We start from the raw sequence: 12047 nt of genomic DNA on the forward strand, positions 1-12047 counted from the left end.
CATATTTAGCTTTTGTGTTCAGAGAATATTTGTTTCATGTATATATGCAGAACAGGAAAAGGAACCGCAATAGAAGACCAAGCTTTTACACGTGATGTGCTGTTGACTGATAGAGGAAATGGCTGAAGCCAAGACATCCTACCAGTGGCTTGAAAAGGCCTGCTTAAAGGACAGCACAGAAATTCTGATCATGGCAGCAGAAGAAGAGGCCATAAGTACTGCATCCAAAGAGGCAGGAGTCTACCACACATGACAGGACCCAAGTTGCAGACTGTGCAAAGGTGCCCTGCAGACTATCAAACACATCTTGCCAGACTGTAAGATGCAAACTGAGACCGCATACACTGAGAGGCACAACCAAGTGGTGAGGAACATCTGTGCCACATACGGACTAAAAGTCCCCAAGTCCCTATGGGAGACACCACAAAGGTGACTGACAACAACAGAGGTAAGGTCCTGTGGGACTTTGAGTTCCAGACAGCAAGCAGCTGTGTATTTACTCATCCACTCAAATGGTCAGCAGGACACTGCATCAGACCTTGTGTCTCAGCTGTACTCTGCTGACCATCCTGCACATTTCTTTTGATTGCCTGATAACCTTTAATGACATAATGTCTCGACATATGCAAGTCTTGTCAGAATGACAGATGCCACCTGGTGTTGGTTGTTTTAAAGTTAAAATGGTTAAAACCTTTTCTTAATAGTAGATCGTTATTTTTGGTTTAACATACCTTATTTGCTTTTTTATTTCAAAATTTAGGAGGAATAGACTTTTTATTATGCTTTGAATCCAGGAACTTACATATCAACGGTTCCTATCTATTCGAAACTGGTTGAGAAACATATTTTCATGCTACATGTAACACCAATATGGAATAATAGATATGCTCTCATTAAATGAAAATGTGTATACACAGAGGATATGTTTTCCAAAGGTCTCCAAAAGTTGAATCTGTTCATCTGGACGTAGCGTTTTGTGGGAGAAACGTTTCGTCACTCATCCAAGTGACTTCTTCAGTCTCAGCTGACTGCAGGTTTCCCCAAACCTTATAAACAGGACATTTGCATAATGACTGAAACCAGCCCACTGAAGGAACAATGGGCTGTGAGGTCAGTTCCTTAATCATAATTATGCAAATTCCCATGACCATTGATCAACAATCACTGACCAAAACCCACTGATCAAAGAACACTGATCAATGGCCATGAGTCCCATTCACAGAGAGTTGGGGAATGGCTGCAATCACAGCATTGTAAGATGGCGAAAGATGTACCCTTAGGCCCCTCCTCGATTCAGAGATGGTCTTTCCCTTTTCACGTAAATGGCCTCCTTGACTCCAGCGCTCAAACCAGCGTTCTTCCCTGTCCAGGATGTGTACATCCTCATCCTTGAAAGAGTGTCCACTGGCCTGTAGGTGTAAATAGACTGCTGAGTCCTGGCCTGACGAGGTAGCTCTTCTGTGTTGTGCCATCCGCCGCCAGAGGTTGTTTGGTTTCCCGATGTATAAATCCTGGCAATCCTCCTGGCACTTAACAGCGTACACTATGTTACTCTGTTTGTGTCGGGGACCCGATCCTTGGGGTGGACCAGTTTTTTTGGCGCAGCGTGTTTTGGGGTTTAAAAGCCACAGAGACCCGGTGTTTCAAAAATGCGCTCAACTGCTCCGATACTCCTGACACATATGGGATCACCACAGGTTTTCGCCTGGGCAGCGGTTGTCCTTCTCTCCTGGATCGGCTGGAGCTTTCTTTGGGTGTCTTTCCAGCTTTGACAAAAGTCCAGCTGGGATAGCCACATTTACTCAGGGCCTTCTTGATGTGCTGTTCTTCTGCCTCCCTGGCCGCTGTGTCTGTGGGGATGGTGTTCGCTCTGTGTTGTAGCGTCCTGATGACACCCAGTTTGTGCTCCAGTGGATGATGAGAGTCAAACCTTAGATACTGATCCGTATGTGTAGGTTTACGGTACACGTCAGGTTTTAGATGTCCCCCATTACTGATGGAAATCTCACAGTCTAAGAAGGCTAACCTGCCACTTTTCATATCCTCCCTGGTGAATTTGATGTGTCGGTCCACCGAGTTAATGTGATCCATGAAGTGTAGTACGTCCTGAGATTTGATTTTCACCCAGGTGTCATCCACATATCTGAACCAATGGCTTGGTGGTGTTCCAGGGTAGGCTAGCAAAGCCCTCTTTTCCACTTCTTCCATGTACAAATTGGCCACGATGGGTGAAACTGGGGAGCCCATGGCACACCCATGATTCTGCCTGTAGAACTGACCCTTGTATGTGAAGTAGGTGGAATGAAGACACAGTTCCAAAAGCAAACACACTTGGTCGATGCTGAGAGTGGTCCTGTTGCTGAGGTTGGTGTCATCCTGTAATCTCTTCGGACTACCTCCAACGCTTCCGTGACTGGGATGCAAGTGAAGAGAGATGTAACATCGTTGCGAGACCATGGTTTCATCTGCCTCCATAATGACATCTCTCACCTTCTCAACAAAATCCAGGGTGTTCTGGATGTGGTGTTCAGAGCTGCCCACCAGCGGGTTGAGGATTGAAGCCAGAAACTTGGAGATGTTATAGGTGACCGAGTTGATCATGCAGACAATTGGTCTTAAAGGTGCACCCTGCTTATGTATTTTCGGTAAACCATACAGACTTGGTGTAGACTCCCCTGGGTACAGCCTGTGGTATGAGGTCCGGTCAAAAGCCTTGTCTTGTTCTAACTGCTTCAGACAGTCTATGACCCTCTTCCTGTAACCACTTCCTGGGTCTCGTTTCAGGGGCTCATAAGTATTTTCATCACTGAGTAGTGACAAAATCTTCTCATGATAGTCTTTCTGGTTAAGCAATACTGTGCACCTACCCTTGTCTGCCGGAAGGATGATAATGTTGCTGTCATCACTAAGTGATGTGAGTGCCTTCCTCTCCTCCATGGAGATGTTGGATGCTGGGGGCTTTGCATTGCTGAGACAGGCCGAAACTTTCGTCCGTAGTTGCTCTGCTTCCACTTCTGAAATATTGTTGTTACAAATTGCTGATTCTGTGGCTGTGATCAGCTCCACTAGCGGGATTTTTCTCGGTGTGACAGCAAAATTCAACCCTTTAGCAAGGATGTTTTTCTCTGTTTGGGTGAGCTGTCTGTCAGACAAATTCTTCACCCACTTGTCCACATCCTCCATGTCGCATCCTTGTCTCTTCTGACCACTGAGGACACTCTCCGTATTTTGCGGTGGTTTCCGACGTACAACAAGTAAGTCGAACTTCCTTTGTTGCCTGGTCTTAGACTTCTTGTGCTGTGCTAGACGAGCCTTCTCAGTGAAGTCAAAGACCTTTTGAAGAGTATTCTCATCTAAAAGCATAGTCAGTCTCCGTCGGATCCGCTCCTCTTGAGATTTTAGCATGTCGATGGTAAAATTTGTCTGCCTCACCCGTTCATTAAGCAACTGATGCTGTGCCTTCTGGAGGATTTTTGTTGCCCGGAAGCCTTTAACTGAAGAGCTCATTTGCAGACTTTTAGGAGTAATCCTGTTTTGTCGGCATCTGAGGCTGAATCTCAGGTGGTTCCTGTAGTCCGCCATCTTACGTGCTGTTTGCTCATACTGAAGTACAAGCTTTAGGCAGTCCTTGCCAAAGTGGGTTAAAAACGTCTTGATGCATTCTCAATCATCCAGGAAAGTAAATCTCAAAGTTGAATCTGTTCATCTGGACGTAGCGTTTTGTGGGAGAAAGCGTTTGCGTCACTCATCAAGTGACTTCTTCAGTCTCAGCTGACTGCAGGTTTCCCCAAACCTTATAAACAGTACATTTGCATGGGAATTTGCATAATTATGATTAAGGAACTGACCGCACAGCCCATTGTTCCTTCAGTGGGCTGGTTTCAGTCATTATGCAAATGTCCTGTTTATAAGGTTTGGGGAAACCTGCAGTCAGCTGAGACTGAAGAAGTCACTTGATGAGTGACAAACGCTTCTCCCACAAAACGCCACGTCCAGATGAACAGATTCAACTTTGAGATTTACTTTCCTGGATGATTGAGAATGCATCAAGACGTTTTTTTCCAAAGGTGTTTTTAAAAATTAATTCATTTTTTATTTTCTTATACGAGTTATTTATGTTTAAATGTTCAGATTTATATATACATTTTTATTACAATTTTTAATAATTTTATAAGTTAGTAAATGTATTTATTTATTTTTTAACATGTATTAATTCTATGGTGAGTGCTTTTCATAGATATTTGCCTTTGTCTGTTTTATCAAGTTGTGAAAGGGGAGGTGGTAAAGGAAACTGTCATCGAATTTCGTCATTACTCGTCGACCACATTACCCACAATTCATGTGGTGCACCCGTTGTGAGTTTCCGGTATGGTGCATGTCGCTTTTTCCCTCGCAGCGCTTGGTTTGTAGTTGGATTTTTGTTTTGTTTTAATCTAAAGCTACAAAACACCACAGCTGGATAAGAATCACTTATAGCATTTCACTGAAGGAGGAGATACAACGAAGCCGCCAAGATGCCGCGAATTATGATTAAAGGAGGCGTCTGGCGCAACACTGAGGTACGTGTTTACATGGCTAGCTTGGTTAGCATGATGCTAAACTCCGAAAGCAAACCTATGGTCTCGAGTTAGCATGAAGCTAGCTACTCACTTAACGAATTTATCCCGTGTGGCATTTAAAGTTTATTTAAATTATCGCCAGCTGTGTTTTAAGACTTTATTTCGTGCTTGTGTTGAGTTGTATGCACGAAGCTTTTTAATTTGCACTTAAACATACATGTTTACAGTTAGCGAATATTTGGCAATCTAGATGGCCAAAATAACAAACCACAAGACTTCATAAATTTTTATAAGTGAGCAAAAGATAGAGGATAATATAATTGTTTTTCAGCACTGGGATGAAAATGAATCAGCCCACTGCGGATTGAGGATAAAGGGTTTTGACATGTTTAGTCTGATTAAATCATTTGTCATTTAGTACATCCATTTAATTTATGGACGTCTGTTCCTTCTTTAAAAATTTATTTAGGATGAGATCCTCAAGGCAGCTGTAATGAAATATGGGAAAAACCAGTGGTCCCGTATCGCCTCCCTGCTGCACCGAAAGTCTGCAAAACAGTGTAAAGCCCGATGGTGAGTTTTGAGTCAGAGATGTGTGATGTGTCAAAAACATGAGATTAATTAAACTTCTACATACATTGATGTTTGTTTCTTCTGTCTGTGATTTTTTTTTTTAGCTTTCAAATCTCTCTTTAAGAAGAGCGAAATAAAGACCTTCTCCTCTCGCTTTGTTTCTGTCTGTAGGTACGAGTGGTTGGACCCCAGTATCAAGAAAACAGAATGGTCCAGAGAAGAGGAGGAGAAGCTGCTTCACTTGGCCAAGCTGATGCCCACCCAGTGGAGGACCATTGCTCCTATCATAGGAAGGACTGCTGCTCAGTGTCTGGAACACTACGAATACCTGCTGTATGTTTATCTCTAAAGACACATTTATTCACTATGTTTTGTAATTCTGTGGCTTTTCACCTTGTATGTCCAGGAGCATTCATTGTTGCTAATCATTGCTGATTTGTAATTGAGATGCATTTTGTGTTTTATTCAGGGACAAAGCAGCTCAAAGAGACAATGAGGAGGAAGTGGGAGATGACCCCAGAAAGTTGAAACCAGGAGAAATTGATCCCAATCCTGAAACAAAACCTGCCAGACCTGACCCTGTGGATATGGACGAAGGTACAAAAACACACTGTCAGATGCTGTCAGATTTATCGAGCCAACAAGAGAATGTATCCTTGTGTTAAGAATGGATTTGCTTCCTAGTTATCTTGTACATTTTTATATTTAATTATTTAAGATTAATCATAACAGTCATATGTGGTAACTAACCAATGTGTTTTGTGTGTCTGTCTGTCTGTCTTCATCGGTCTGTAGATGAGTTGGAGATGCTTTCAGAGGCCAGGGCTCGTTTGGCCAACACCCAGGGCAAGAAAGCCAAGAGGAAGGCCAGAGAGAAACAGCTGGAGGAAGCCAGGTTCAGCTAATTTAATGTTTTTACAATTGCTCTAAGACAAGCTGTCTTAGAGGTCCATAACTGGACCTCTTACAGAGCAGTTGACATGTAATAATAAAATGATCATATTTGACTCTTTTTTTCCTGATGTCATACTGTAGGCGGCTGGCTGCTCTGCAGAAACGCAGAGAGCTGAGAGCAGCAGGAATCGATGTTCAGAAGAAGAGAAAGAAGAAGAGAGGAGTAGACTATAATGCTGAAATCCCTTTTGAAAAGAAACCTGCACCGGTAACCACAGCTTTATGTGTTGTATCCTTAAAAATAACCCACAACATCAGCAGTGAGATTAACTTAATCTTACAGTAGTAATTGTTGTCTTTTGTTTACTTTAAGGGTTTCTATGACACCAGCATGGAGCAGTATGATGCTCAGGAGCCTAATTTCAAGAGGCTCAGACAGCAGCACTTGGATGGAGAATTACGCAAGTTAGTATCACTTTAAACTATTGGTGCTTTTCTGTATGCTAACATGGCTCCTTGTTTATGTCACTTGAATACTTTCCTTGGGTCTTGACTTCTCCCAGCAAAGGCGTGAGAATGTCACGCTGATGGTATATAATATAAATAATAAGGATCAAAATGTGTTCCACATTTTTTTGGTTTTCATCCATTCATAAGCCCTGTTGTGTTTTTTTTTTTTAAATTATTATTATTATTATAGTGAGACTGAAGAGAGGGAGAGGAAGAAAGATAAACAGAAGATAAAGAAGAAGAAGGAGAGTGACTTGCCATCTGCTATCCTGCAGACCAGTGGAGTGGCTGAGTTTACCAAAAAACGTTCCAAACTGGTGTTACCCGCACCACAGGTAACCACTTTTTTTTTTTAATTTTATTACTTCTGGATTTTATATATCAATATAATGTACTTGTTATATTGATAACAGGTAGTACATTAAGTTCTTTAATTGGCTTTCTTCACAGATCAGTGACGTCGAGTTGGAGGAAGTTGTCAAATTGGGTGTCGCCAGTGAGGTCGCCCGTCAAGCTGCCGAGGAGAGTGAAAGCGCTAACTCCGCCTCCTCCACCCTCCTCTCAGAATACAGTGTCACCAATACCATGGCAACAGGGCTACGAACCCCACGAACCCCTGCTGCTCAGGACAGAATCATGCAGGTAATAAAGACACTCAAAAGCAATGTGTCACATATGTCTTTTTTAATCTCACATAATCCCGTATGTGTGATTTCAGCATATATGTGATATCTCATATTAATTGATCCATGTAATTACAGAGATGCTAAGCTAAATTGTCCCACATGAATAAAGAGTAAAGTCAGTCAAAATTAGAGGGCCAATGTGAAATCACAGTCCTGTCTGCACATTTGAACATCATACAGGTTCCATCAGAAAAATACCTTATAGTCTGCTGTTTGAATTGTGAATCCAAATAATAATAATAAACGTAAGTTAGTAGAGACAGGATAGTGCTTAAAAATGTATGTACATATTATGTGTTGATCACTTGGCCACCAATCTGTTAGGGTCATTTATGCATTTGCCTTTATGTATGCATAAAGGCATACATATCGTTGTCAGTAAAAATGTAATATTACAAATTGATACTAATTTCCTGCTTCTAAATTCAGATGAAAGAGGTTATTGTACTCGGCCCTAAAAATCTTAGAAATACGGCATCTAACCAGATTCTTACTCTGGATGGCATTACCTTGGCCTCTAGCAACACTGTGAGGAACCTTGAATTCATTTTTGACCAGGACATGTCCTTCAATGCACATATTAAACAAATATGTAGGACTGCTTTCTTCCATTTGGCTAATGTCTCTAAATTTAGAAACATCCTGTCTCAGAGTGATGCTGAATAACTAGGTAATGCATTTATTACTTCCAGGCTGGACTGCTGTGATTCATTATTATCAGGATGTCCTAAAAACTCCCTGAAAAGCCTTCAGTTAATCCAAAATGCTGCAGCAAGAGTACTGACAGGGACTAGAAAGAGAGAGCATATTTCTCCTAAATTGACTTCTCTTCATTGGCTCCCTTTTAAATTTAAAATAAAATTGAATGGAAATGATACTAAATTCCTTTCTTTTTGTTTTTTAGTATTTATCTGTAAATTAATTTGTACCATCTGTGTGTGTGTCTTTATTTTCAGGAAGCTCAGAACCTGATGGCTCTGACTAACATCGACACCCCTCTGAAGGGAGGCCTCAACACCCCACTGCATGAGAGCGACTTCAGTGGAGTGACGCCTCAGCGTCAACAGATACAAACGCCCAATACTGTTCTCAGTACACCATTCAGGTAAGAAACCTTTAATCCGTTACATAGCATAAGGTCTACACTCTGTCAGTTAAATAGAGTACTGAATTCTTTTTTTAATTTACTCTCTGCATCAACTCAAGATGTAATAAGCACAAAAATGTCTTTGTCAAAGCTCTAACAAAAAACCAGATGCTATTGTCCGTTTACATTTTGTAAACAGTGTGAACAAAGACAGAATCTTAAAGAGACATGTGTTACCATTTGCTACCCAAGCCTCAAATGCTGTGTCAGGTTTGTTGAGCTGCATTTGTTGAATGTGTGGTGCACTATTCCATGTCACAACCATTTTCACCAAAGAGAAAGGATTTCTTAGACTTGTTTCTATACTTGTTCCTATACAGTTTCCTCATTTCAATAATTTTGTGTATTTCAACTACAACAGAACTCCTGGTCCAGGTCAGGGGTCAGATGGCATGACACCTCAAGTCGGAGGTGTGATGACTCCACGTGTGGGAGGGACTCCAGGTTTAACTCCCGGCCGTACACCACTGAGAGACAAACTGAATATTAACACAGAGGAACAACTGGCTGACCCTGCATATGCTAAACACATGGTAAAACAAAAACACACTAATACACATATAGAACTGTGAGTGCACAACAAACAGATTTGTAATGATCGGTTCAGAATCTGTGTAATGTGCCACAAATCCTGAATGTTGCAGAAAAGTTCCAAGTTTTCTGTTCTTGTGTCTTGAATAGAAATTAAATACAATGGAAAAAACCACAACTTTAAACAATTAGTTTTATGTTTTGGCAGCAGATGCACAGTTTGTGTGTTAAGAAAAAAACAACACACCACAGAATGAGTTACCTGCTGTTCTTCCGTTCACAGCAAAGGGAAAGCTTGCAGCACCTGAGACAGGGTCTGATGTCACTTCCTGTCCCTAAGAACGATTTTGAAATCGTTCTTCCCGAAAACGCTGAGAAAGAACTCGAAGAAACTGAGACTGAGACGGGATTCATAGAAGACTCTGCAGATGTAGAAGCACGCAAGCAGGTGCATACACAATTGTACACACACACACACACACACACACGTAGTTTGAATAAGATATATCCAACAGGTTCACTTTGTGCTACTTTCCAGACTCAACGAGACGCTGAAAGAGAAAAGGAGTTGAAATTGCGGCACACTGCTGTTCAGAGGAGTCTCCCCAGACCTACTGAGGTAAAATCACAACATTAAAATAATTTAAATAAAATGCAGGAAAATGTGTATTTGAACGTAATCATCAAATCTTTTAGAAATCAAATCGAGCAAAGAAAAAACTATTTTCGTCTACTTTAGCTGGAATTAAACGGATCCAGTTGTGCTTATGATCCTCCGTGTCTGCAGGTAAACGAGTCTGTTCTCCGTCCCACCTCCATGGAGCCACTCTCTGACCTCCAGCAGGCCGAAGAGCTCATCAAACAGGAAATGATCACCATGCTGCATTTTGACTGCTTGCATCACCCTTCAGCCAATGCTGCCAATCAGCTGCAGCGCGGCAAAACCCGAGGCCCCACGTCTACGTCTAACAACGCGTCACATATTGCTTACCTGGAAAAAACCTCCTACAAGCCAATTGGCACAGAGGAGATGGAACAGGTAACCCGGCAGCACTGATGTCTCTGCTATAAAAAAAAAAGTCCCTTAAGCTGTTGACTCTCAGTAATTCTGTTTACCTGTGTCAACAAACAGGCAAAGTTAGTCCTGGCAGCAGAAATGGAGGTGGTGAAGGCAGGTATGGGCCACGGTGACCTCAGCATGGAGGCATACAGCCAGGTGTGGGAGGAATGCTACGGACAGGTGAGCACCCATGGACCAAAAATGAGAAGTCAGAGAAGCATAAGTAGGTGTAGAGATTTGTTACCACCTTTTGGTCATTATATTTGTCACATTTCTAAATTAGAAGCTGCTGATGTGTAGAAATACATGAAATACACATGGATGGAGTAGAGTGTAGTGCACTGCAACCCAACTAGTTATTACGCACCCAGTCTGCCTTTGATGGCACACAGCTGAGGTGTTGACTCTCGATCATTCTCCCCGAAGCTTAAGTGTTTTGAAGTGAGTTTCCTGAGGTGTGCAAGTCCAGTGATCTAAAACACTAGTCTGGGCCTTTCCCTGCTGGAGGATTCTGTATCATCTGGTTTCTCACCCCCACCCCCCCACTGGAATAATATGCGTTTGAGCAAATTGGGGTAATAACATTTTTCTCATGCTGTACTTGAGCAGTCCATGCTCTACTAAAGTAACACCCTCACCTAAACCAGAGGGAGAATTTACAGCAGTGAGGATGCATCTAAAGCAGAGTAGGCTTGCTGTGTGCCACATTTAATAATATGAATTACAAACACTTCTTTATGGCATGTGGGGAAACTGTTGTACTCGTGATCTCACGAAATTGGTACCAATTTGATTTTTTTGCCTGTTGTTGTAACTGTTAATATTATCTGCATCTGCACAGGTGCTGTATCTGCCTGCTCAAAACAGGTACACCAGAGCAAACCTGGCATCCAAGAAAGACCGTATTGAAAGCCTGGAGAAAAAGCTAGATGTGAGAATGCACACAGAAAAAGCTCTCAAACTTGACTCTTTCATCTTTTTGAGCTCTGGTCTAAACACTGACATCTCTGTATTTGTGGACCCTATAGGTGAACCGTGGTCACATGACAGCGGAGGCCAGGAGAGCAGCTAAACTGGAGAAGAAACTGAAAATCCTGCTTGGAGGATTTCAGTCCAGAGCACTGGGGCTCCTGAAGCAGCACAGCGAACTCTGGGAACAGGTACTGAACACATTTTCATTGGACTGACAGGTTGTTTTGTCACAGGCTGTAAATTATTATGGCGCCTGAAAAGGTGTGCAAGTCAGTGTCATAGTTGCTATAACAATCATGTTATTCATAATGTGTCCACCAGGTGGAGCAGGCAGCCACAGAGCTCCAGACCTTCACTCAACTGAAGAAACAAGAAGATACAGCCATTCCCAGGCGCCAAGAGGTAAGACATTACACACACAAACCTGTGTATCACAGTGCAAGGTGTCTCCTCTGCTTTTGTTCTATTGGTCACACAAAATTAGTAACTTTAAGTCTTTGAAGGTTAGAAATTAAATCACAGACTACTTACAGCACTACACGTCCTCCCAAATAAAAAGTATCTCAGTGGGGTTAAAATTACCCAGTTTAAAAGCAGCAGTGTCACTGAGGTTATTAAAAAAAAAAAGCTAGTTAACACATCTCGCTGGTGCTTACAAGTCTTCAACTTGTGTTTCAGGCTCTGCGTGAGGATGTGGAGAGGCAGATGGAGAGAGAGAAAGAACTTCAGCAGAGATATGGAGAGCTGCTGATGGAGAGGGAGTCGCTGCTCAACAGTGCTCAGAAATACTGAGCAAACTCATCACAGAGAAATCGATATTGAACTGACCGCCGCCGTGTTGAACCTTTTAATTTTCCACAGCAAATTCTACAGATAAGCCCTCCTCCATGTGCTCATGTTGTTACGATGTCACAGGCTGAGTTTTCAGCATGCTCAGTGGTCCTTTGTGTTTCTGTATTAGTGACCAATAAAGTTTCTTTTCAACATAACTTAGTATCACTGGGTATTTGCCTGGGGTAGATTTTTATCAAGTGCAGCAAACAGTAAAGTTTAATGTATTTTAAGAAAACTACCTTGGGTCTGTAAAAATCAATAAACCATAAATCTGACACCAG

At 42.0% G+C, this 12047-nt stretch overlaps 1 protein-coding gene and 1 pseudogene across 1 annotated transcript; one reads left to right on the forward strand and one right to left on the reverse strand.

Annotated features, from left to right (window-relative positions):
- Positions 1 to 391: 391 nt before the first annotated feature.
- LOC120443291 lies at positions 392 to 4377 on the reverse strand (annotated as a pseudogene).
- On the forward strand, positions 4336 to 12046 carry LOC116323549 (cell division cycle 5-like protein). Its single transcript, XM_039621794.1, has 19 exons — positions 4336 to 4559; positions 5029 to 5132; positions 5304 to 5465; positions 5602 to 5729; positions 5928 to 6027; positions 6168 to 6294; positions 6400 to 6491; positions 6727 to 6871; positions 6987 to 7178; positions 8179 to 8327; positions 8731 to 8902; positions 9184 to 9348; positions 9439 to 9519; positions 9688 to 9939; positions 10033 to 10140; positions 10802 to 10891; positions 10989 to 11120; positions 11254 to 11334; positions 11611 to 12046. The coding sequence occupies exons 1-19, from the start codon at positions 4515 to 4517 to the stop codon at positions 11722 to 11724; spliced, it is 2439 nt and encodes an 812-aa protein (XP_039477728.1). The 5' UTR covers positions 4336 to 4514; the 3' UTR covers positions 11725 to 12046.
- Position 12047: the final 1 nt, after the last annotated feature.

This window comes from Oreochromis aureus, linkage group 13 (genome assembly GCF_013358895.1).
Source record: "Oreochromis aureus strain Israel breed Guangdong linkage group 13, ZZ_aureus, whole genome shotgun sequence".
Taxonomy (NCBI): Eukaryota; Metazoa; Chordata; class Actinopteri; order Cichliformes; family Cichlidae; genus Oreochromis; species Oreochromis aureus.